Source organism: Electrona antarctica (genome assembly GCF_951216825.1).
Source record: "Electrona antarctica genome assembly, chromosome: 16".
NCBI classification, from domain to species: domain Eukaryota; kingdom Metazoa; phylum Chordata; class Actinopteri; order Myctophiformes; family Myctophidae; genus Electrona; species Electrona antarctica.
In genome coordinates this window covers 13,823,540-13,850,665 of record NC_136797.1, presented here as the reverse complement: position 1 = coordinate 13,850,665, position 27,126 = coordinate 13,823,540, and the positions used below count along the sequence as shown (strand labels likewise).

Genomic DNA, 27,126 nt, shown 5'->3' with positions numbered 1-27,126 from the left:
TCTTGGGGGACCTGTCCCTGTTTGATGGAGAGGTTTACTATGTGGGTGATGATTGGAGCTATAGAGATGGCTGAGTCTCTGAGAAATTTGGAGGGAATGTTGTCATGGCCTGTGGCCTTGTGGGGTTGGAGGGCACTCAGTTTCTGCATGTTTTTTGTAAGGGTACCTACCCTAGCGGACACGTGGAGAACATGTGAGGGTACCTACCCTAGGGGACACGGGGAGAACATGTGAGGGTACCTACCCTAGGGGACACGGGGAGAACATGCAAACTCCACACAGGAAGGCCCTTTCGCCAACCCCGCCTCCGGTATGGGTACTGATGACACGGAGGAGAGAACACGTCCCCAGCGGGAATCGAACCCAGGACCTTCTAGCTGTGAGGCGACAGCACTACCGACTATGCCACCGTGCCCCCTGCAATCAATTTTCTGTCTTTTCTACACATATTTTGGCTTACTCCAGATAACCCAGAATGCTTAAGAATAGGTTTCAAAACCCTTGTCAAGATGACAAATGTTTTGCGTAATTGCGTAACTGGAAGGAAAGGTTTCCCCCAATCTTCACTCACTGGATTAAAGATGTAATGCATCATCTGACAATTAAGGCAGACACTGTGTAAATACATGTTTTTTTTATATATATATATATATATATATATATATATATATATATATATATATATATATATATTCACTCAAATCTGCACAGCTAATTATTCATAAACCTTTTACCTTTCTGTCACCCCTGATGACAGATATATATCCCAGGTCTGCAGAGCAAAGCTTTTACCTACAGTAGCAACGCCAGACTTAAAAAACAGCTACAAACATCAATAGAATTAAGGGATCCATCACTATCTGCTATGTCTATATGGCAGCAAATGGCATACTGTACATACATTTGTATGGCCTTGTGGTTAGAGTGTCCGCTCTGAAACTGGGAGGTCGGGGTTCGATCCCCGGCTGGGTCATACCAAAGACTGTAAAAATGGGACCCAATGCCTACCTGCTTGGCACTCGGCATCAAAGGGAATGGATTGGGGGTCAAATCAACTAATGATACCCCTGCGTCTGTGACTAATCGTACGACTTTGACTTTGACAGCTCTCTTCTGAGAATGGTAATCTCATGATGTCAAGAAAGACCAAGTTCAACTTTTTGGTCAAATATTGCTCTGGCATCAGTTGTTTGTCGCACAATGTGACGGTAGTACAATTAATTCACCTGGTATAGTCTTTGATTTCTATATGCTCGACATGTTTCTCTTTGTGGTTTGTTTTCCCTTTCATTGTCCTGTACATGTGCAAGCAGAGGTTCCCAAACTTTTTAGCTCAAGACCCAAAAGAGAGATTAGACGTTTGTCCGGGACCCAAATTAGTGAAAATAGCAGATCTACAAGCGCACAACACTTGCCTGTTGCAAGCTTGTAGATCAGCAATCCAACTGTGGAATTTCTAAATTTACTTAAGTCATGATGACCCATACAAATTGGTCTGTGACCCACAAATGGGTCCCAACCCACTGTTTGGGAAGCAGTGATCTACAATATATGCACTGAGTCACATAATGTGAGAATGCTCTTCATTGAATACAGATCAGTTATCAATACAATTAATTCACCTGGTATAGTCTTTGATTTCTAAATGCTCGACATGTTTCTCTTTGTGGTTTGTTTTCCTTTTCGCCTTGCTCTCCCTGTGCCCCACCCTCTCCTTTTATATTCTATTCCTGAGACCATTCCTGGATAGTCTGACAAGCTTGGAGTGTATATATATATATATATATATATATATATATATATATATATATATATATATATATATATATATATATATATATTTCTTTATTGCGCCTTGGGAGCAAAAACTTTGAAAACCATCTATTTAACAAAAATAAGCTATTAAGTGGAATTAGAATACTAGAAAAGGTGAAGGCTTGAGGCTCATTTACCATGATGACTAATTAAAAACTAAACTCAAGACAGTGTGGTACGATCACGTTGCTTGTCACAGGCCAACCTACTGTTTTTGGCATCAGAACATAATATTGGAATTCTTACCACACACACACACTCATTTATTTGAGAGTGACATTGTAACTGGTTCAGGTGAACGCTGGAACGTGATTGGCTAAGAGGTAGATGTTTCACATCACAGCATGGCGTACGTACGTAAGCCCCCAGGACAAGATGCTAATCCTGTATGTACATTGGGCTTAGTAACCTGCACTTCAAGACTGACTGTGTGCCTCTAGCTTCTTAGTGATAAAACAAAGACAATGCCTCCTCGGCATGCAGAATGCATGCGCACCCAGTTTGAATGTACGCACACTGTTTACTTGTCAGGATATGGAAAAGAGAACATCCGTTTCAAAGCAATGTTGTTCTTAACTCGTCACCGAAGCTCTTTGTTAATATTTTTCCCATTGGCTCAATATGTAGAAAACCGGCAATTCTTTCTCCTTTTGTGGGAGAGGGAAATTAATAGTTGAACAATATGTAGATTAAAGGTTTCTGCGTGACAGACACACCACCCCCCAAATTTGTATACATACAGACACAAATACATTATGAATGCAAAATGCGTGGGCGAGCAAACACGCGCATGCACACACACACACACACACACATGTGCATACAACACGCATGTACAGGCATACAAATCCACACCCACGCACACAGACACATGCAGTTTGCTTTGCACTCGTTTTGTTGTTGGAGCTAAAGAAACGGAGGAACTCCCTGTAGCCTGGAGGAGATATGGTGGGCAGAGCTTAGCATGCGTTTCTTGGCAAGAGATAGACTGTCTCTTGCCGAAATACAGTACCAATGTATTTCCAGCTAATAGACACCATGGGAGGGATATGTTTTGACACACTGATGAAGGCTGGATAGCCGAAATGTTTGTTGTCATATGGTTTGAAATAAAACTTTTTGAACCACAGTCTTGATGTGTGCGACCCATCTTCTTGATCCTGGGATATGTTTTGGAAACTGTATTTCATGTTTTTGGGACCTATGCAGCATGTTATTTTGTCGGTTTTGTTGGCAAGAAACTGCAATAACTTTCATAAAGTAGCCTATTTGTTCGCTTTCTACAACATGCAGTAGCATCAGTCTCCAGGTATAGCCTTGGAAACTTAGATGTTTTTATTTCCTTATTTATTTATCTTCAGCGTTTTGCGTTTTTATTTCTTATTTATTGACCTTGTTCGTGTTTTGTGTGCATTTTAAACCATTTTTCTTCCCACTCCCAGTGATTCCCAAAGGGATCCAAACTTTGTGTTGATCATTTTATTTGGACCCAATGTATTATGTGACTAAAGTTGTTTCTTTTATAGGGATTATAACACATTATGTAAATGCAAACTACTTCCCAATATTAAGATTTTGCTGTACTGTACTGCCTTTAATCCATGTCTTGCTGTAGTCCCATAATAGTTGATTGTTGCGACCTACTACGAAAACCTGCAAAACCTGTCAGTTGTTCCATCCGTCACGCCACCATATATGGCTGTCAGTCCCACTGATACCTGTCCATTCAAACTCTAGACGGGCCTGCCCCAAAGTTATTAGTGCAGCCGCGCCCGGCAGCCCGAAAATTAAGGACCGGAGCTGACCCTGTACTGTACACTCAAGACTAGGGGTGGGTCCCGAACCTCGAACCGAACATGCTTGGGTTCCGGGTACCGAACCGAACATTGGGTACCGCGTACCGGGTACCCAGTCAAATAATTACATTTCGGTTCTCCCTATCGGCTCCTACAGATGCGCGCAGTCACATGCTATATATTTATTATTATTCTTCCCTTTTTATCCTGTTGTTTACAGTAAGATATACCGTTATAGTCATTTTATACCATTTTGGAACCAAAATAGGGAACCGTTATAGGAACCGGAATCGATAAGCAATACCGGAATCGGTACCGGACTCATAAAAATCCTAACGATACTAGGCATGTAACGATACACTCAACTCACGATACGATACGTATCACGATATGAGGTTCACGATACGATTTTTCACAATATTTTCAACACAATTATTTTCCAGACAAATTACCAAACAAACTTTTTTTTAATGATTTATCTTCCCCCCCAAGCTTTTTTCACATTTTTTATGTAACTACATTGCAAACATAATTGCCTTCCTTGATGTATTAATGAGCATCAATAACGACCATCACCTGGGCATAGTCACAGACACATACAGCTCCCCTCTGCAGGCCTCTACTACTGAAAGTGACTGCATGGAGTCTGTCTCATTTCTCTCCAAAAGCATGTGAATATGATGGAATATGATTACAGCTCACATTTCATATCACACACTACCCCCCCCCCCCCCTAAAAAAATAAAAAAAAAGTTTTCCTTTTTTTTTTTTTGAAAATCGATTTTTATTTTATTTTATTTATAATATCGATATATTGCGATATACGATATATCGTTACATGCCTAAACGATACCCATCCCTACTCAAGACACGCTCCACATATGGCCAGTACAGAATTCATTCCACATGTTGATCTGACCCTCCACGGCAAGCGCCAGCACTCACCCAGCAGTCTGCCGCCACCCAGGCGGATGCGTGCCTCAGGGCAGACGTCTTACTGGTATATTGTAATATTTTAACCGCAGGTCTCTCTTGAGAATGAGACCTCAGGTCCCAATGAAATTACCTGTGTATCATCATCTTTTTCTTTCAGCAAATTCCCATCGGGGTCGCCACAGCAAATCATCCGTTTCCATCTGCTTCCGTTGTCTGTGACTTCCTCTGTGACCTCATCTGTATGTCGTCTCTCACCTGTATGAAAGGTAAAAAATTTTTTTTTAGATTGATTCTTCATAGCCTCATTTTTCATGTCATATGTGTTGTTATACAAGAATACAAATAAATGACAATATATTTGAAACAACAGCAGACAAAACTCACTAGATGAACCAATTCAATCCTGTATGATTAGTAATTAAACCCATTTCATCCCATGGGGGAAATTCACATTTCCAGCTGAGTGCTTCTCAAGTGAGCGCGGGGACAAACACACACCAGGGACCTTCTGATTCCCAGGCCGGCTCTCTACTAATTCAACTATGGCCCCTTAGTAATAGCCTGGCTTGGCCAGCCTCATAGCGGGGATTCACTGAAGATTTTCTTCCTCATATGCGGGGAGGAAACTTCAGTGAACCCTCGCTATGAGTCTGGCCGCACCAGGCTACCTTAGTAAGACCATACTTAACCATTGGTGTGTCCCATCTCTAAAAAAAAAAAAAAAAGCCTGTCCTTTCATCACTAGCTGAGCTGTATACCCAGTCTTACTAGGCAGGTTGACAATCCTATGTAACTAAGTTTTTAAAAAAAAGATCTCCCCAAGAGTGATGAGAGAAGAGAAGCACCATTTCTCTTTTCAGTGTGTGAAGTGAAAGATCTGTATGCTGTTCTTGTACATCTGTTTCAGTCCCAGGACAACCTATATTCTTTCACTATTTTCTAACTTTGCTACCCTCCCCATCGCCATGTATTTCCAGGTGGCTACGTTCACCAGTTTTAAAATGTTCAAAACTTCCTTTGTTTTGTTGTTGTTGAAAAGAAGATTTGACTTGAGTACAGCTTACGTTTGTCTATACACAAGCATGAACACTTTCAAAGGGCCATAGAGCCATATCCCATGCAATTAGCCCCTTGACTAGCTTATGTAAGCTATAAGACTACTTTACATGACTGCTGATTTTTTTTCTCCAGTTTTTCATAAATTCCAAACTGTCAGGTGATATATACGTATTCACTGTACATTATAAGAATCTGCCAGATTGGTTGATTAAAATCTTAAAGATGAAGTGCCGTGAGCACTTATCGGGGTGATGAGGTGACCTGAGTTTGTCCATTGCCGCTGCCCAAGACAGTGTGCGTGCGTGTGTACTGTGTGCGTGCATGTGTGTGTGTGTGTGTGTGTGTGTGCGTTTGTTCATTCGTTCCTTCGTTCGTGTCTTAGCAACAAAAGTCTCTAGTTGAGCGAAGCATTTATAGAAACTGTTATGATTTCAATGTTTTTGAAAGGCTTAATTGTTCCAAACTCCTTGAAAGGTTAAGCAAATTAGTTAGTATACTTAAGCTCACGCGTTTCTTTCATACATTCTTTTTTTTTTTTTTTTTAATGTTTTTTTTTTGTGGCTTTCGCCTTTATTTTATATTTTTTATGGAGGGACAGACAGTAGGCTGACAGGAAATAGGGAGAGAGATGGGGGAGTGACATGCAGTAAAGGCAGTCGGGATCGGGAGTCGAACCCGCGGCACACTGCCAGACTGGATCACCAGCCAAGGTGCCTGGACCGCTGAGCCACGGCCCAGGCCCTTTCATACATTCTTTACCTTCAGTAAAGTGTTAATTAAATTAGTTTAAAAAAAAAGAAGTAAAGTGTTAAAAATGTTTAAAAATAAACAAAATTATGCCTCTACCAGTCAGCTGTACATCACTATATGAACATTGGTGGAGGCTCACTGATAGCGATACGTAACTGTACAACTGAGCTGTCAAAAATAGTGAGTGAATGAACAGACTTGAACGCCATTCGCTCCATCGGCCGTTTGTTAATTGTATTATGCCAAGATCAAACGTGATGAATAAGAACAGCAGAGGTCTTTAGTCTATACAGTCTACCTGAAGACAAACAGTAGAGCAGGAGTCAGCAGAACTCAAGGTGGGAAATGGCAAGATAAGCCCTGGGCTTGCTTCCACTGTCATTAGCAAAACAGGCACACTCATTCATAGACTAATGACATGCCGCATGATCCATCTCTGGCACTGCTTTTACCAGACCACGCTAAGTATGAAATATCAAATTACCTCTCTCGTGGTTGCCCAAATGAATAGTTTGGTGTCAACCTAAGTGTTCTGACCATTTGTAAAAGCCTGTGGTTCATGTCACATCTACTGTAGGCTAACCATGCCACCGTGCCGAACTCTGGAGGGCATTTCAAAGACATCAATCTATTATTTTTTCACCGTCGAGGGACTGCATGAGGCAGGGTTAGAGTCAAGTTTTGAATACCTCCAGGGGTTGTGGAAACACAATCATCTACCAGAGTGATCACACTCCCACTCCCACCAGTTATATGCAAATGAGAATTACATAAATGTTTCTAAATGTGAGTACACTTCCCCTAGAAAAACTATTTTTATAGCAGTGTAGCGCAGCACAATGCCTGTTAATGTGAGATCATTGTGAACACTATAAGTGATCACAATGCCTATTCTGGGAAAAGGGTAATTAATCTTTAATGCTTCTTATTGAAAAACAACCCAACGGACAAAGAGCTACGGTAGATGCGAAGAATCATTGTTTATGTTGAAATGTTTATCTGCATCTTTTATGCAACACAAAACAAATGGATTAATGGACTTCATGTCAAAATATGGAGATGTTTAGTAAAAAGAAATAAAAACATTGTTATCTTCTGAATCCTTGATTTGGTATTCTATTTGATCCATTCTGTGGTAAGTAAGATAACTATGCAAAGTGCTGCAGTGCTTTGACTATAAACATTAGAAAAACAGAGCAGGGAGACCACTTTACCATGCAAAAGATAGCTGTAATGTCTTCAAATAAGCATATTTTTTACATTTGTCTAGTAGGCAGACAAAAAAGATTTGGCAAGAACTCTTACAGACTACTCAGCAACGCATTTCGAGTACAAAACTCAGGCATAAATGATTGCTGCCTGGGGAAGGGTTTTGTAAAAACAAAAGTGTATTTTGAAGGCATTCAAACTGTTGTTTTTGAGTGTTGCAACCACTCCAAGGAACAGCAGTCCCGATGTTTAGAGTACCAATAGGGGGTGCTGTTGCACCACTCGCTTCAGACTGGTCTGATTTTTTTGCATGGTACCGTTTCTGCATTGGATTTTTGCTTCCTTTAGTACTTTGTGTTGAACATAAAATAATTAGGTTAAAGAATCTTGGGAAGGATGAAGAACATTAATCTAGTATTTCACTGAATATTTCATGGTCTCATTATTTAAAACCATCATCATCATTATATACACGCCAGTACAAAATGCATGCATCATTCCATGAATGGAATTAATAACAAATAAATCCTCACACACCGGAATCTCAATACTGAACAAAAAAACGGCAAAAATACAGATGAGGCCCCCTGGTATAGAATACAAACTGTGTTTCTCTATAATACACATTCAATCACAGACTCCTCTGAGACATGTTAAACTCATGAGATGTGAAAGTATTAAACATTTAGTTGTAATATCCTGAGTGTTAATTAAAATCTGAATTACAGTAGATTAGCAGTCAAACTTGTAGGCAGCCTCTCCAATGAGCAGTGCTCCTTGGCTCCAAGGTACAACAAGATTAGGTGCTATTTGAAATTGCAGGGCAGGTAATTCAGCATTCTTACTTTCTAGAATTCAGCATTCAGCCTGCTTTATGATCTTTGTAGAAAATGTTTAAGACACCCTTCCTCTTCTCATGGTCGAAGTCCAAAGCTGTTTAGTTTTTGTTCCCCTCAGCAATATTGTAAATACTTTCTTTTCTTGGTTGTTGTTGTTTTTTTGTCTTTGTCTTTTATTTTGACTGCCCACTCTCTTCTTTTTCTCCTTCTGAAATGTACACTCTGAAGCGATATTGCCCTTTGCCCCTGTTAAGTGTTGACTTGATGCCATATGTAGTCCTGAAGAAAGTAAGGATGTTACAGAGACACTGGAGATGGAGTCACTTGGAGGGGGGAGGGAGGGAAGAGGGGTAAAAAAAAATCCTGGGAACTGCACTTGTGTCCTATGTATACATAGAAATGCTGTTATTGTACTGCTTTTTCCAAATAAAATAAATATTATATAAAAAAAAAAGAATTCAGCATTCATACTTTTCCACAGGCGTGCTGTGCTGCTGCTCATGTGACCATACACGTGACGTGACAGAATTTCATCCACACTCGTAGTATACTGGGATATAACTCCATCTTTTACTAAATAGTAACCAAAATGTTTTGGCACGTACAGTAGCCGTCATCGGGGATAAAAGACAGTACACATACTGTAGGTAATAACAGGTGATTAAATGGAACATCCATAACGAAATCAACAAATAAAACAAATGAACGTGAAAATGAAATAAAATGGACTAAAGCGCATGTATGGCTTTTGCAGAAATGCACATTTCGAAAACGGCCCGTAATTTTCATTGGATACACTGTCCTCTCTCTCTCTCTCTAGTCTTTTGCTGCGTGGAAGTGATGTGTACATGCTTGTGCCAGTCTGTTTACATTATGTACAGTTGGAGGCCATCGATATTGTCCTTTTCTTTTTGCTGAGGTTTGCGTGATCTGCGCAAAAGGACAGTTAACCCATTTTGGGCGGGAACCCCTTTTGGTGTTTTAAACATTATGTTATAATTTAGCTATTGAAAAATAGCAGATCTACAAGCTCATAGCGCGCCACCGAGTGGCGCGCTACGAGCTTGTAGGTCTGCTATTTTTGAAAAATCGTGAAAATATTTATTTCAGAAAACAGAGGATTTAGAAGGATTTTTAAAAAATTTGAGGTCAGGCCTAAATGGGTCAAATGATAAGGGACAATATCGGTGGCACCCAACTGTAGCATGTATGTATCTAGGTAGCCCACTAGCGTGTGCAAGTTGGGAACAAGTGATGAACTATTCCGACCACCTCAGCTTGCCTCCTCCTCCTTCCCTTTAGTTACATTTTAGTCACCATGAATGTTTTAGTGTTAGTCTAGTTTTAGTCGACCAAATATCATAAGATTTTAAATCGACGAAATCTACGGCTGATTTAGTCGACTAAAATGTATTTTGCCGGGCCTTGATGCCGTCGTAATGACTGATTTTACACTTGCTGAAAATAGCCGATCTACAACGTGTTACAGCGCGACTCGTGAGGTTGTAGATCGGCTATTTTCAGCATGCAACCAAGTGTAAAATGACTTATACTGGATCTCTTATCTACTAGTTCCTTCCTAACATTTTAGCCCAGTTTTTATTTGTTGACGAAATTGTCAATATATTCAGTCATCGTAGTTTAATTTTCCATTTAGTTTTCGTCAGTGAAAAAAGGTAGTTAGTCGACGAAATCAACACTGCCTCAGACGGAGTGCACGAGGAGGACATCAGCTGCTCGGCGAGACCACTAGCTCACCTATCAGCCTCAAGAGCCTGAATGCCTTGTTGTCAGCATGCCTGCATGCCTTGTTGGCAAGTGATGGAAACTTAGTGATGGCGTTGGCTAAATATCAAATCAAATGACACAAAATCACATACGTATATGTGGCCAATGTCAGTGACTCAACTGGAAATGATGGCCTTATTATTTTTACACCATTAGAATTGGGTTTTATTTGTTCAATACCAATCTATTTTTTTTTTTTATTATTATTAATTAAAGCTGCTATAAGCAATAATGTCAACATTTTAATGACCTTTTCATTTTCTCTGACACATCTAGGGGCCACAATCTGCATTCAAAGATTTTCCTAGAAGCTTTGTCATTGGTCGATTTGCCTGTCTACTTCCTGATTGGTTAGTCATTTTGACCGGGTTTTCTTACCGACCAATGACAAAGCTTCTAGGAACATCTTTGAATGCAGATTGTGGCCCCTAGATGTGTCACAGAGACTACATTTTTTTGGGAGTGTTTTACTCATTGCTGGCTGTCTGAATACCTACCAATAAATAAATAAAAAACAAAGTCATTAAAATTTTGACATATTATTGCTTATAGCAGCTTTAAAGGTGACCACTGTGGGTCACCACTCACCAGTGGGTCTTTGAATTTGGTGCCAGCTCCCTGACACCCACACGCGTTCATACAGTACTGTACATTTCCCTCAAATCTCCTCCATAACCTCACGTCACCAGCCTGGTCTCCATGTATTGCTCAGAGCTTGAATCCAGAGCCTGCCTACTGTATCCGCCGGTAATTTGCACACATTAACACAGACCCCATGTCTGTGTTCGCTAGACCTGCAACAAATTGATCCCAGTCTACTGAACCAAGGAAGCAATTCCATTTTGTAACCCCTCTTGTTTGGTCCTCATTCGTTACGGAACTGTCAGTCTGGAAAGATGGAGCGATACAGTAGTATGCCACTCACTGAGTGAGAACCTGGGAGGCAGCTTTTCACAGATTGACATCCGTTTGACCGGATGAAGGTCTGGCTATGGATTCTTATTGAGTCAAACATTCAGTGGACTCGAGTTGCGTCATGTTAGAAGAATATCATATATAAAACTCACTTAAAGCAGAGTACTCTACACAGTACTAGGCAATTAGGTTTTACCTGGGGCCAAGTTCTGTCCAGGACGATTTTTGTCGGGCCGGCAACTTTAACGGCAACTTATATAATATCTCAATTGAAATTAACTATTTTTACACCGATGCCATGCACTCCCTGCACTGTCGGCCTCCTTATGCTCTCTCTCTCTCTGCATTAGGCCTACTTTGAATAGTGATTGGCATTGGGGGGGGGGGGTAATGTTGGTTGGCACTGTGGCACAGTTGGGTCACCACCACACACCCGGAGAGGCAGGGATGGATCAAAATAAAATACATTTGTGGCATTGTGGCATAATCAGTAGGCTACTGGGCATAATCAACTGTAGCTGATTCTTTTTCTTTTTCATTACAAATCATTACAATTTTAATGATTTTAAATAGGCCTACTAATATTCTCATAACTACCTCTTCTGCCTGAAGTAGGCTACAACTTATACATAAGCATGAGATTCATATAGTATGCAGATCTAAAAGCTCACAACAAGGGGCGGCATCAGGGCATTTTCGCGTGAATTTAACCCAGACCAGCCCACCACAACCAGCGCGCAGATAGCAGAAACTATACCGCCCACTCCGTCGAGGCACACACAAACAAACAAGCCCTAATAACACCACTTTTACAGAACAACATAAATGATACAAACCAACAGACAACTACACAACCCTTTGTTGCTCTCACAAGAATGATGCTGGCAAAAGGATTCAAGATAAAAGAGGGTTTATTCGTCACTCACTGATACAGGTACAGTGAAATTATCATGATGGCACTGGCAGAATGGCAGCACGCCTGGACCTTTCCTGGTGGCCTGCCACCTATTGGCCTGCCTGCCTGTTTTTTTTATATATATATATATCATGGCGGCCCCCTACGGTCGCGGTCCACCGGGAATATGCCCGGTACGTCCTATGGCCAGTCCAGCCCTGGGCGGCATGATGCATTGTGAACTTATGAGTTAGACATTCAGTGTGCAACACCGAATGTCAGAGAATTGCTCGTTAATAGATTGATTGCACCTGCTGCCTTGTGCATGAAAAGTCAAGTCAAGTCAATTTTATTTATATAGCACATTTAAAAGTTGACCAAAAGAAGAAAGAACATTTTGCCACACATTTTGAAACACTGAAAACAGGCCGTTTATAGTGGAATATGGACAATAAACAATGTGTTTAACCTACCTGGGGTCTCTCAATGCCAAGCCGCTTTGAAGTTACACAAAGGCTTTGCCGTGACATTTTGGCTGCTTGCTTGCAAAGAATATAATTTAGAGAGCAATTTGAAGGCAGCATGGATAGCAGTCAAAGCACCTTCAGAATGTTTAATTTCCACCCAAGAAGACGAAGCACTTTGACGAGGTCCAATGTGCGCTGTGCACTGCAGGAGAGACCTGCCTGTCTGTGACTATCACTGCTGCTGATTGTTCGCTCTGCACGCCTCAAAGTTTAAAGGACAACTTTAGTTTTTTTCAACCAAGGTTCATGTTTTAGGTTGTTATTAGAGAAAGTAAAAGATGATTGCATCTTTGAATCTATTGAATGTGACAAACTGACATATTGAGCCTATATACAGCACCTCAAAGGCCCTTAAAACTAGGCTCCAGACTTCCCAAAACAAACTGGTCAGGCTCCTACTTGGCCTCGCCCCCCGAACCCACCTCACCCCTGCCCACTTCGACAGGCTGGAATGGCTTAGGGTCGACGACAGAGTACAGCATCTTGCAATGGGTCTGGTCCACAAGATTCGATACACCACCAAGATACCCATGTACCTGTGTAGATACTTCCTTAATGTTAACGAAGTCCACACCCACAACACCAGAGGGAGTGCAACGAACCATGTACAACCCAGATTCGGCACAAACAAGGGACTAAATTATTTTCTCTCCTATGCCAGCAAAATGTGGAACACCCTACCAACAGTCATTAAGACATGCGAATGGCTGCAATTCGAAACTGGCCCCCGTAAAATCTGAATCCCCCCCCCACCGCCCCCCCCTTTTTGTTCCCTCACTGTATATGTTTCTTTTCCCTTTTTACCTCCATTATGATGAATTCCTGTTCTGTTCTTTGTCTATAGAAGTGTCTATTTGTACGTCTCTAAATGTTTTGATGAATTGAACATGGTGGACCCTCTTGTAAACAAGTGTAATGCTTAATTGGGTCGTCCACTCACAGTTAACAGCCTTTGTATTGAGTTTGTGCTTGAAATGTACTTTAATTCTGAAAACTGTTAATAAATATTTCAATCAATCAATCAATATACACAGTAAGCATTCCCCCAGTAGGCTACCTTTACATTCAATAGATCCTGTGATCTTCTGTGGCCAGATGTAATTACTTGGGGTCTAGTAGGACTATAGTAAATAATAAAAAAATAAATCGCCATAAAATGTTGTAAAACAATACATATTTAGCCCCATGCTCGAATGCCCCCACCCCCCTGTCAAAAACAGCTAAAATCCCAAAAACCAAAGGAAGCAGCAAATTAAAGAAAATTAACACTCATCTTTTACTTTCTCTAATAACAACCTAAAACATGAACCTTGGTTGAAAAAAACTAAAGTTGTCCTTATTAATAAGCATGATCCTTAAGGTGGGAATATTCTCTATTTGGACATTATAGTCATAATAGCGTATATGTCGGACTGTCACTCCAATAGAGACTGAAAAAAAGAAAGCCAGAGATAATTTCCGAGGGGCCGGTTTTGGCCCGTGGGCCGCCTATTGCCGACTCCTGTGTGTACCCCATACCAGTTAAAAACAATAGATTGCAACGACAAAAAAAGACATGTCAAGGTGAATACAATCAATTCAGTCCGATCAGTTACCCATTCTGGACGGGAACGCCTTTTGGTGTTTTAAGCATTATGTTATACTTTAGCTATTGAAAAATAGCAGATCTACAAGCTCATAGCGGGCACCAAGTGCCGTGCTATGAGCTTGTAGATCTGCTATTTTTGAAAAATCGTGAAAATGTGCCTGAAATCTTTGAATATATATTATTTCAGAGTGAACGTTTTTAGCTCAAATCTTTGCTTCTGGTGAGGTCCCTGGAATGACATATTTTCAAATGGGGGTCGGCGGCCAATTACATATATTTTTGGGGGTCCTTGACAAGAAAATGTTTGAGAACGACTGACATAGAATCATGGGTTTTTCAGAAAACTGTCAGGATTTAGAAGGCATTTTGTAGAATCGAGCTCAGGTCTAAATGGGACATTGGGTGAACAGACAGTTTACATCTTTCATTGTCGAGCATCTTCCCTTTCAAGTCTGCAAACACTAACAGATCGAGAAAGTCTCAACAACCAGCTCAGCCTCCTGCTATTGCCCTTCAGCCACTCTCCAACAGTGAGTAAAAAAGTAATAAATAAATAATATCAAATCTATAAAATCAATAAATAATTTGTATTTTAGACTATTGTGGTATGCTGGAGACAGATTTGACAGTGTGGTCAGGATCTGTTTTCCAGGGCATGACAAGTCACCGAGGGTTCTACAACAGAGGAAGAGAGGCCGAGCTAACGTCTTATTTTCAGGTCAGCTGCTCAACCTCTCTGAAATGACTTTTCCTAACCGTTGAATGTCTTCTTTTAGGAGAGAGATGCTGTCAGTCTGAAGCAAATGCCCATGTTTTCATACTGCTGTCCTGATCTAGCTAGCTGGTTTTGTTTGTGATTTTTACCACTTTCAATCTGGCATCCCTATTTTGGGCATGTTGCCAAAAATGGTATTATATACAGGCCAGGCCTACATACTGTACGTATTGTATACAGTATACTGCATAAGCTGCGTGCGTGCGTGCGTGCGTGCACACTCAAGCCACTCTAGACCTCCATATACAGTATGACCTCCACTTAGACCTCCATATAAAGAGCTGACCTGTTCTGACATTCCATATGTTGATCTGACCTCATCAAACCCTGTACACTCAAGACACGCTCCATTTGGGCAGCGGTGGCCTAAGGGTTAGAGGAGCGCCCTTGTTGCCGAAAGGTTGCCGGTTCGATTCCCCAGCCGGGCAGGAAAAATCTGGGTCGAGAAGTGATTGTCATCACTCATCCAACACCGCTGAAGTGCCCTTGAGCAAGGCACTGAACCCCCAACTGCTCCAGTGGAGCTGCTTAGTGGCCAACAGTATAAGATTGTGGTTGTACTGGTCAGCTCCCAGGTTTGTGTGTGTGTGTGTGTGTGTGTGTGTGTGTGTGTGTGTGTGTGTCTGTCTGTCTCTCTATGTGCATCGTGCAGGGCGTTGCTGAAAATGAGCACTTGTGCTCAGCTACTACCCTGGGTAAATAAAAAAAATATAAAATATAAAAAAAAAATATATATATATATATATATATATATATATAGCCTATGGCCAGTACAGAGCGCCAGCGCTCGCCCAGCAGTCTGCCGTCACCCAGGCGGATGTGTGCAAGCGATCTCTTACTGGTACTCCTACAGATTTTGTCCAAACATCACGCAAATCAGTACACAGTATGTCTATAGTCATGTGATCAAGACAGATCTCTCCCATTGTTTGAGTGGTGCAGCCACTCCAAGGAACAGCAATGTTTGTCCAGTTGTCTGTTTAGAGTACCAACAGGTGACAAAGTGGCACTGTTGAGCTTTACACTGTGCACAGGTGCATGATGGGAAGCTGAGTTTTTAGCAGCCATTACATGATTTCAGGTGCACAGTACAGTACAGTACAGTACAGTACAGTACAGTACAGTACAGTACAGTACAGTAACCCCCTGGGACCCCCACACGGTAACTCTGACATTTCTCGACTGTTTCGGACGCGGGTCAGCTCGCCAGAACCGGGCCGCCCCCCTGGGCGCATTCTTGCAGCGGTCTGGATGTTCCGGGGAGTCGGGGACCCCCCGGGGACCCCCACACGGTAACTGTCATGCCTTGACCGTTTTTAGTGTAACGCCAGCACAGAGCACAGTGCAGTACCGACTACGGTGTAGCACATGCACATTGCACAGGCGCATTATGAGAGGCAGTACAGTACAGTACAGCAGGGCCGGTCCTGAGCAATCTGGCACCCCAAGCACGATCTTCTTTAAAAAAAAGAAATTGGGGAGGCACTGGGGGGACACTGAGGAGGCACTGGGCACTGGGGAGACACTGGGGAGGCACTAGGGAGGCCCTGGGCAGACATTGGGGAGGTACTGGGGAGGCACTGGGGGGGGACACTGGGCAAAAAAAAAAAAAAAACTTTCGGGCACCTCCCCCATGGCGCCCGAAGCAGCTGCTTCGTCGGCCTGTAGGAAGGGCCGGGCTTGCAGTACAGTACAGACTACATAGTCCGACAACCAATAGTCCGACAACCAATAGTCCAACAGCCAATAGTCAGACAGCCAATAGTCAGACAGCCAATAGTCAGAGAACCAACAGTCCCACTATTCCAATAGTCTGACAACCAATAGTCCATATACAAATCAATATTGCTGGCCTAAAATAACCTAGCTGACCTGGCAGAGACCTGTGTTCCGAGAAGCACTTTTTTTGGTTTCTTGTGACATGTAGAAGAATATTTTTGTCAGTGGTTCGTGTACAGAGAGGAAGAAAAAGTATTTTTATTCCCCAAGTCTGTTTGATGAGAGCTGTTAGTTGAAACTCAATTTTAGCCCAAAGTAAAAAAGTATAGTGACTGATATAAATCAGTTATTTTCCATTTAAAAAAAGAAGAGTGGAAGGTAACGGGCAATTAATTTCTTCCCACTCTATTTACTTGCCATTTACCAAGTCAATTTTGTGGGTACATGCTGTACATTTTTATTCTTGCATTTTGCAAGTCGTGGATGAAAGTGTCTGCTAAATGCCTAAATTACTGTGAATTGATGTTATCACTCTCATAATTTGTTTTTTTAAGCTTAATACTTTGTAATAAAATACAAACAATACTGCTGCACTACTACCACTACCGTATTCAATGGGAATGGATTATATCAGTTAGATGTTGATCAATGATGTCGATAATGTGATGTATAATATACAAGATCTGCTATATTACACAATATATATTTATTTTATATTTTTTCCCCCTAACTTTCAATCTATTTACTGTATATAAAAATATGTACTTTTGAGTACTTTGAATACTCATGTATATTTAAAAGAAAGTACTCCAACTCAAGTACAATTTGACGGAGCAACTGACTTGAATTGAGGTTAGAGAAGTATCTATACTTTGCTCAAGTACTGAGGCTGAGAGTACTTTGTTCAGGCTACAAAAGGTATAGCAGACATTTGTTAAGGACATTACTCAATAATGCAGAGAAGGTTTCCAACGATTGTGCCTATAAAATACAAACAGGTAGCGCATGGGGAATATAGATGTGTCTTGAAAACAAGTCTTCCTGAATAGTTTATGTCTCAGGGAGCAGGCTAGAGCTTTACTAGTCAATTGTCTCTTAATCCATTTAGACCAGAGGTCGATTCTACAAATGCCTTCTAAATCCTGACCATTTTCTGAAAAACCCATGTTTCTATGTCAGTCGTTTTCATGTCAAGGACTCCCAGAATTATATGCATTTGGCCACATATGCCCATCTGAAATATGTTCTTCCAGGGACCCCCCCCCCCCCCCCCCCCAGAAGCAAAGATTTGAGTTAAAAACATTCACTGTGACAGAATATATATTCAAAGATTTGTGCCACATTTTCACGATTTTTCAAAAAATAGCAGATCTACAAGCTTTTTCAATCGCTAAATAATAACAATGCTTAAAACACCAAAAGGGGTTCCCGCCTAGAATGGATTAATGTTCATAAAGTGAATTGTTTCTCAATATACTTTTAGTTGATCCAACAGAATGCTGCTGCAACCATTACCGTATTCAATGAGAATGCATTATATCAGTTAGATGTTGATCAATCATGTCGATGATGTGATGTTTCTCTTCGTAAAACTGAGGCTCTCTTTCTTCCCATCTTTCTGAAAGTCCTTTTTTATTAAGAGTGGCCAATTATACTATGAATGCACCGAAAGGGAAATTCTTGGCCGAAACCGAATACCGAATATAGGTAAAGCTACCTGATTTATGGCAAAAGAAGGTTATGGCAAAACTTAACTTAAATAATAATCACTATAATGGGTCCATAAAACATTTATTCAGCTCTTTTGAATGCATTCATTGCATACACTGTTCGGTGACATGTTCTGCCTATTCGGGCCGAAACGGAATAAGCCGAAAATGCATTTTTAGCCATTTTCTACCAAATATTTCTTGTGGCCAAATATTCGGTGCATCACTAAATTATACCCTTTCTTTTCTCCCAATTTAGTCTGTTGGACTTGGGACAATTATTCCTCCCCACACGTTTCCTTGCCAAATGGACCAAGTGCTTCCATCCTACTTAAAAGGTCCATATTACTTACGAAGAAGCACCACTGCACAGTATGTAAATGAAAATAATTGAAAAACACTTGGTGGAAACACATTAAAGGACCACTTCACCACTTTTCAACTTCTCTTCCTATAATTGGTCCTAACTAATGTTCATGATAAAATACCACCATTTTTTCCTACTCAGTCTGTGTCTCATAGAAAGGCTGTGGGCAGTTCAGAAACCCGTCCACCAGTGACATCATCGATGGTGAATCCAAGCTAATAGAAACGGCAGGCTTTCTTTTCCTGAAAAGTTGCAATGCAAAAGTTGAAGCCATCGTTCTCACGATAATACAAATCTAAATATATTTTAAAACAAATCTTGTTTAAAAACAAATCTGCCTAATGATGATGTCACTGGTGGACGGGTGTCCGAACTGCCCAAAGCCCTCCTATGAGACACAGACTGAGTAGGAAAGAATTGGGGTGTTTTATCATGAACATTAGTGAGGACCAATTATATGAAGAGATGTTGAAAAGTGGTGAAGTGGTCCTTTAACAGTCCTTCCTTAGGACGAGAAAAAAAATGTATAATAAGTACTTTAATTTCCTAGTAACACATTTAAACTAGTCGGGAACTAGATGATAAAATATAGTTATTAGGAAAGAATCTTGTACCAGGAAACTTGACAAGTTACAGTCAGTCCAACCATCTAAAAAATTACATTTTGTAGAGAAATGATACAACCAATCCTATTTGCCACACACTAATGAATTCAACGTCCTCCTCCTTTTCCAATGGTACAGAACAAAACCACCAAGTCTAAAGGGCCATTCACACTGAGCACTTTAACTACGGTAATTATAAAATATACAGTTTTAAAAATCGTTCTAAATCAAATAAAATAGTGAATGATATAATCATCTTTATAGTTATGCTATAGTGCTCAGTGTGAATGGCACTTTAGAGTTGGAAATAATACAATTGGAAAAAAAGAGAGGCCTTTTCGATTATTCACTTTGAAAGTGTATGACTGCAGATTTTAAAATGAAAGACTTTCTATATGAGTTCTTATGCTTAATTTATACTGTCATGATGTAGATGGGCTCTTTTCGGCGTGCTAGTCTGCCATGTATAAATCAGGCTTTATATTTGCTTGTTCAATGATCTGTTCAATGATCTGTTCAATGATCTGTTCAATGATCTGTTCAATGATCTTTCATTGATCTTTCATTGATCTTTTTCATGCAGACATTTGACAGGATTGGGTGGCGCAGCAGTGGTAAAGTGTCGGTTCAAATCCACCGTGGTGCATCCGGCATGTCCCGCCAACTTGTGTTGCTTGTATCTGTTATGAGGAATAAATCAAGCCTCGTTGATTCTCTACAGTTACGGCTGGAGTCATTTTGCTCTTATTTCTGGTAGCATCTCCATGCATCGGCAGGCGAACTCAACCTCAGCTAAATGTGTGAAATGGAGACAGATCAAGATCTGTATTTGTTGGAAGACTCGGTGAATGCAAACTGAATTACTTCGAAGCGTTTGCCTTTCTCAGAGCACTCGATCGGTACAAAGATCCAGCACATATACATGTGCTCTTGTGGCAGGACAACACCAGTGAGACCAGACTAGAGAAACTGTAGATCTGCCACAACAGTGGAACAAATGTAATTTACTCCCTTTCAGCCCCAGGGTGTATATGTACCATGCACAAGAGAGAGAATGTAGTAGCAGCGGGAAGAGCGTATGCTTATCGGTGTTACATAAGCACACAGATGAGCCCACTATTGTCGCAGAACTGAGGGCCATACAGAGTATGCCATGCTGGAAGCTTGGCCTCGTGGGAGATTTGTACATTACACAGTTGCCAACAAATGGAGGAATGTACAGCATGCATGAAATCGTAACCATGCTACATATAAATAAATGATGGCAGAAGCAATGGTCTATAATATACAACAGTAAACGATATTGCTTCAGGTCACTTAATGCAGGGGTTCTCAACGTTTTTGGCCGGGGACCCCCGGAAATGCTTTGGCAATGTCTCGGGACCCCCGCCCCGCCCCCTCCCGACCCCCAATATAAATTGACTGCTACAATAACCTTAACCCATTTTGGGCGGGAACCCCTTTTGGTGTTTTAAGCATTGTTATAATTTAGCTATTGAAAAATAGCAGATCTACAAGCTCGCGCGCTACGAGCTTGTAGGTCTGCTATTTTTGAAAAATCGTGAAAATACATTTTTAAAAAATAATTTGGGGACCCCCTAAAATAATTTGGCGACCCCCCGAGGGGTCGCGACCGACGGGTTGAGAACCCCTGGGTTAAAGCACGCGAGTCACTCTTTCCTTTAATTAGCCACTGCATATGATAATATGACCACATCACAACAATCTGTTCCTTTATTACCATCCGAGGCTGGCGGACTTGGTGGGTTTTAAAATGTACCCCAATGTTTCCTCACGTGTTCTTGCGGTGTAAGAATCTATTGTGATACCAATAAACCGGTTGCATTATTTTGAGAAATATTTAAATTATAATTAACTAAGTATAACATGTACCTCATCTGTGATCACCATGCAAGTTACCATTTTGAGTTATTTGTACATTACTTCACTTGAGTATTTCCAATTCTTTAACTTCGACACCACTACATCTCGGATCCAAATATTGTACATTTACTACACTGCAATTATTGGAAAACTTGAGTTACTAGTTACAGTACATTGTAGATTTGGATTATTAATTTATTACAAAACAAACATTTACCACTTCAGCCCTATATGCATTTCGACCATTTGAAAATAGACTATCTACTGTACAAGCTCACAATGTACAGTAGATCTACAGTAGATCTACAAGCTCACAATGCTGCGACGCATTGTGAGCTTGTACAGTAGATCTACAGTAGATCTACAAGCTCACAATGCTGCCACGCATTGTGAGCTTGTACAGTAGATCTACAAGTAAGACGCGCAAACGCGGGAAGCGAACGCAGCTCGTAAATTGCAATAACAACAATTAGAATAAATTACGTACTTTAAGGTTTTTTTTAAGTTAAGTTTTTTTAAATTAAATGTTTTAAAAAAAATAATTAGTGTGTGTATGTGTGCGTGCGTGCATGTTTCTTTTTTAGGTTTTTTTTTTTTTAAGTTTTTTTTTAAAGTTTTGTGTGTGCGTTTTTCCTTTTTTTTTTTTTTTAAGTTAAGTTTTTTTTTAAGTTAAGTTTTTTGTGTGTGCGTTTTTCCTTTTTACGTTTTTTTTTAAGTTAAGTTTTTTTTTAAGTTAAGTGTACAAAGGGAACCAAATGGACCCCAACGGGTCCATTTGGTTCCATTTGTACACTCTGAGTTAAATTAACTTTGATTTTACAATATAAATTGGGGTGCCAGAGATAGAAATGCCATTAAATGGGGGTCCGTAGCCTATAATTCAGGTCAAACTGGGGGTCCTTGAAATGAAAATGGTTGAGAATCACGGCTAGAGCCGTAAAAATGTTCTCTTATGGGGGTCCCTGGCATATCTTTTCAAATGGGGGGCTCATTGGTGTCAATTTGGGGGTCCTTTACATGAAAAGGTTTGTGAACCACTGCCCTAAAGTATGTATGTTCCAACACAAAAAACAGTGTACAATAATGAACACTGGCACTGACTGTGGGGGAATAAGCCACATATTCTAGTGATTTAATCTATTGGAGTGTCATGACTTCCCCCGAGAACATGCAGTAGGCTATTGCATGTTAGGTCGCCTTATATTTCAACACCATTTCCAGTATTATTTATTGTATTATGTTTGTCATTTCACAGTGCAATGTTGGAGATAGGATCAGCCCAACTTATTGCAGCTGAGGTTATAAAGACCTAGCCTTTCAACAATAATGAGCATATTCCTATTATAATGTCATGAAAGAGACAACCGTTCCAACTAAGTATTCCTGCCTGAGCAGGGAGAAAACAAAATATCTAACATTAAATCAGCATGTCAAAGAGAACATCAAGAACAAAAATGAAGATATCTGTAGTATGATCCGTAGATGCAGTACAGTATGTAGCCTACATGAGGTTAAGCATAAGGTGCGAAAGTGGTAACGCATTTAAAACAACAAAAAACACAATTACAGGTCTGTAACTCTGAGTGTTCAATCATGACCATAAAACAATTGATTGTGTCAAAACATATTTGAATATTAAATTATATGATATACTATATAATACCATTATTTTTGGCATGATTCACAGGACCCTGCATGGATGGCTTGGTTCCAGGCTTAAAATAATTAATATAAATGACCGGGGTCGGCTCTGAGCTTGTAACGCCAGCATTTTTCAGGATGTGTGCATCTATTTCGTTAAAAGACAGACTTGTTTCTCAATAGAGAATTTAGAAAGGTCAAGCAAGTTAAAACCAGTGTTTGAACTAACGCTCTTACATTAAGTTACTTTACATAAAGAAACTACTTTTTGTTGTAATTTGTAACATAACTCTTTACATTTTCACATTCAGTAACGACATTAGAGTTACTTTGTTTTCAATGGGTGAGTTAGTTAAGATTCAGTTAAAATAACCTTCTCCTGCCAGTGCGGAGTCTGTCATGTAAACTGACATGGTGCGCTGAGTGCGCTCCCAGAGTGAAACACATTCCACATGAGAAAGAGGCTTCCACAGGGCATAACGTCATCATAATGATGATGATTGGTCAACATAGGGTAACATAGGGTAATTACTTTAGGCCCGTCTGTGCATGGGCAGGGCATCAGTATTATATCCATATCATTAGACTGGATATTGTCTGTGATTTTGGATATTGTACTATTGGCATAAGTGTTATATTTAGTTTTTTTTAGAGTAGAGCTTAAAACAAACCACAACTGGACCAGTGACATTAGGGAATATTTTTTCCTTGAAAACAATGTGTCTGGGCCTGGGCCATGGCTCAGTGGTCCAGGCACCTTGGCTGGTAATCCAGTCTGGCAGTGTTCCGCGGGATAGACTCCCGATCCCGACGGCCTTTACTGCATGTCTTCCCCCCCCCCCCCCACCCCATCTCTCTCCTACTGTCTGTCCCTCCATTAAAAAATAAAGGCGAAAGCAAAAAAAACAAAAAACAAAACAATGTGTCTGAATTGGAAAATCTTATATATTTGTTTTTAAACTTTATTGTTTTATAAAGTAAAGTAAAGTAACACTAGTAACTAGTTACTTTCATAATTTAGTAACTAGTAAAGTAATTAGTTACTTTTTCAGACTAGTAACTACTGTATAACTAATAACTAAACTAGAACAACACTGGTTAAAACGCAAACATGCATGCTGTAACATACACCACCCTGCAACTACGAGACTGAACAGAGTCATCAATGCAGCGATGTCATTACACACAGATGGTGTTGTCGTGGTCTGTGCCTCGTGTTGACTCTCGAAATAGAACCGAGCTCTGAGAGACGTGTCAACAGGTTTTGACGCACGCACCTGACTGACACCTCTTGCAATTTGATTGCAGCCGTTAAGAAACAATGGGTGCATTTCTCGACGCAAGCATCCGATGCTTCCTATCCGTTAGGGATCACACAGTGCCTTTCATGGCATGCTGTGTGATGCTTAAGAACCTGCATCTGGTAACTAAGTCATTCGTTTGCAGTCATTTGTGAGCTTCGCATTCTTTGTTTGTTCCCTCAGAAGAGGTCTTATGAAACACTATGATCCTCAGGGGTAATCCAGACGAGGACGATTTCGGTGTAATTAGCCGATCTGCCCTTTTTGTCACACGGAGACAGCGTTTTGGGGGACTTAAACGGCTAATTTTGAAACTACCTTCCAGAGTGGGAAAGTTTGGAGACGCGACTTTCACGTCTCCGTGTGTACAGCGAATGCCGGTATCTTTCCTGAGCCGGTGATGTCATAGTCCCTCCCCCCTCCAAACTCACCATGCCTCTGCCTTAAAGCGCATGCACTACAGAGGTCCAGACCATAACAAACAAGATGGATGCACCCAGTGTTAATATGATCATTGCGTTCCTGCTGCAGCAAATATTGACGTTAGTATGTGTACTACAACGTTCTATTGAAAACGAAGCAGTTTACCGGTCTCGTGTAGACATCGTACATAATTAACATAACCGCAATGTAGACGCAGGAATGTTTTATATCGTTCACAAACTTGCGCGGGGAACAGCCCGCGACATCCTCGTGTAGCAAGGGGCTCAGGCTATTACCTTAGAATACTTAACAACCCCTGCTATAAGACCATTTGAAAGCACCAGGCTCCAGAACTTCGGCGGGGAACACTTTGCTGTCTGTACCTCTCGCAATTTCCAAATGCTTTCATCATACAGTCTGGAGCAACGGAAGAGCTATCATGAGTCAAATATAAAGCGGCAGTAGAGACTCCTCGCCACTTCCGTTTCGTCTTTACAGTCGCGCAAATTTATCCTAATATAATAGAAATCATCTGAGCATATATAGCTTGTTGCTTAGCAGAAAAGGAAATACAAAAATAAGCTGAACAGAAATGGCAGCTTCCTTACTCGGATTTCGGGAGCTGTAGTTCCAGACTCTATATAGCATTCGGAGATTGTGGAATAGTTGTCTGGCTACGCGAGACTACCGCTTGCCCGCCCATCCAGTCCAATTGTATTGAAACTTCATAGAACTGTTCAGTACAAAGACAGCCTGAATGAGTTTCAGTATGTTGTGCACAATCTTGAGTCCAAGGTCATTTTTTGTATACCGGTAACTACAGTATATAATGTTTCACTGGTCTGACTACCACCATTGAAAGAAGCTTCATAGGGGTTCGGTACAAAGTTAACACAAACAAGTTCATGTTTCAGGATCATTCTGCACATTCAAACCAAGTAATACCATAATGTTCCTCTTGATCGTCATTGTTTTTACTGCTTTAAAAAGGAGTTTTTTGTATACAGTACACATGTGAATTCTGATTTTTTTTTTAAAGAAATGTATGTGATAAAGATTCCCCTAAAAGCATTTTTACATAATTACAACGAAACCAGGACATTTTATGAACCATACAAAGGCAAAAATATACCTGCCGTTATCTTTCACTGAAAGCTCTTCCCACTAAGATTTCCTTGGACTGCGATGTGCTTTGTCTGCATTTTTCTTGATTTAGGCCTAGCTTATCCTTAGCTTATAGAGATGTCAGCAAAAAAAAAAAAAAAAAAGGGAAAAAAAATTAATAACACAAGGCTCTTAATTCATTACCAAATGTAAACTTTGCAGATGAGAGCAAGACGGGCTTGGGGGTAAATTGGGGGGGGGGGGGGGTATATTCTACTCAACTAATTACTCTGTAAATTCAACTCCCCTTGGGAAAAAATATTAAGCAAACTGAACTATTTCTGTGTGCATTGATTACATTTAGCTACTCAACTCAATGGTTATAATTTGCCTCATTTTAAATGCCACTTAGTACATAATGTATGCAGTACGTGAGCAAGACAGAAATGCAGATCTGTATATTTATATATGTACTCGTTATTTTTTGTTAATAATTTTTGCAGTAATTATTGTTGCTATTATCCAATACCTTTCATGTGAGGAAACAGTATGAAATGTACAGAGACGTGACAGAGAAAGAGGACAATGATGTATTTGTATTTATGCTGGGGGGGGAAGGTGTGGGGAAATGAAATGTTTTGTTCTTTAAAATGTTAAAAACCAAATAAAAATATATATTAAAAAAAAAAAGAAAAAAAAGAAATGCAGATCTTATTTGAAGAAAATATGCCCCAACAATTAAACAATGTCACAGAGAGACAAAAAACATAAAGGAGGACAAAAACTGCGGGAAGAAATATCAGTCAACAGAAGTCATGCCCCATTGCTCTTTTCCTTGAGTAAACCTGAAGTATGGCGAACATGTGTCATCCACTGTCATAATCAAAACAAGTTACAAAAAAAAATATGTCAAAAGATTGCCGCATTCTTAAGCATATCTTTCTTCACCTTTATGATGTATGACCATGTGGCAAAAGCTCAGCCCGCATGAAGAGCGGAGGGGAAAGAAGACGTGTGCTGCTCTGCTGATAGCTTTATCGCTTAGCACTGCTACTGTAGACACAAAGGGGGGAAATATTCAGCTCCCAGGCGGAGATAACTGCACTAATAAAACCCATTGATGCCAGGCTGTCACTCTGCCAGAGTAGCAGGGTGACATAACTGAGGAACAAATATCCTGCTGAAGAGGATGATTTAACCCGTTTAGGCCTGAAATTTTAAAAAAAATATCAGTTTCAGTTTTCTGAAATACCTTTGTTTCTACATGTATATCAGTGCCGAGGTTCTCAATATTTCATGTCAAGGACCCCCAAACATTATACGTATGTAATAGGCCGCCGACCCCCATCTGAAAATATGTTGTTCCAGGGACCCCCCCGCAGAAGCTTTTGAGTTAGATTTGAGTTAAAAACATTCACTCTGAAAGAATATATATTCAAAGATTTGCGCCCACATTTTCACGATTTGTCTAAAATAGCAGA

At 40.4% G+C, this 27,126-nt stretch overlaps 1 protein-coding gene across 5 annotated transcripts in view; it reads right to left on the bottom strand.

The window, feature by feature from the left end:
* The window catches only part of lrrtm4l1 (leucine rich repeat transmembrane neuronal 4 like 1), a 241,050-nt gene that overhangs the window by 192,180 nt on the left and 21,744 nt on the right, over nt 1-27,126 (bottom strand). For 2 of the 5 annotated variants that reach the window (XR_013791932.1, XM_079524524.1), the window contains exon 2: nt 4,678-4,802. The exons of 2 other annotated variants lie outside the window; for them this stretch is intronic. Coding sequence is in view for 2 of the 3 variants with exons in the window: in XM_079524524.1 (XP_079380650.1) it covers nt 4,678-4,737 (60 nt within the window). In the remaining variant the exon portion in view is untranslated. Of the gene's footprint in view, nt 1-4,677; nt 4,803-25,673; nt 25,775-27,126 lie in introns of all 5 variants that reach the window. One more of the 5 variants, XM_079524525.1, reaches the window with a different exon arrangement.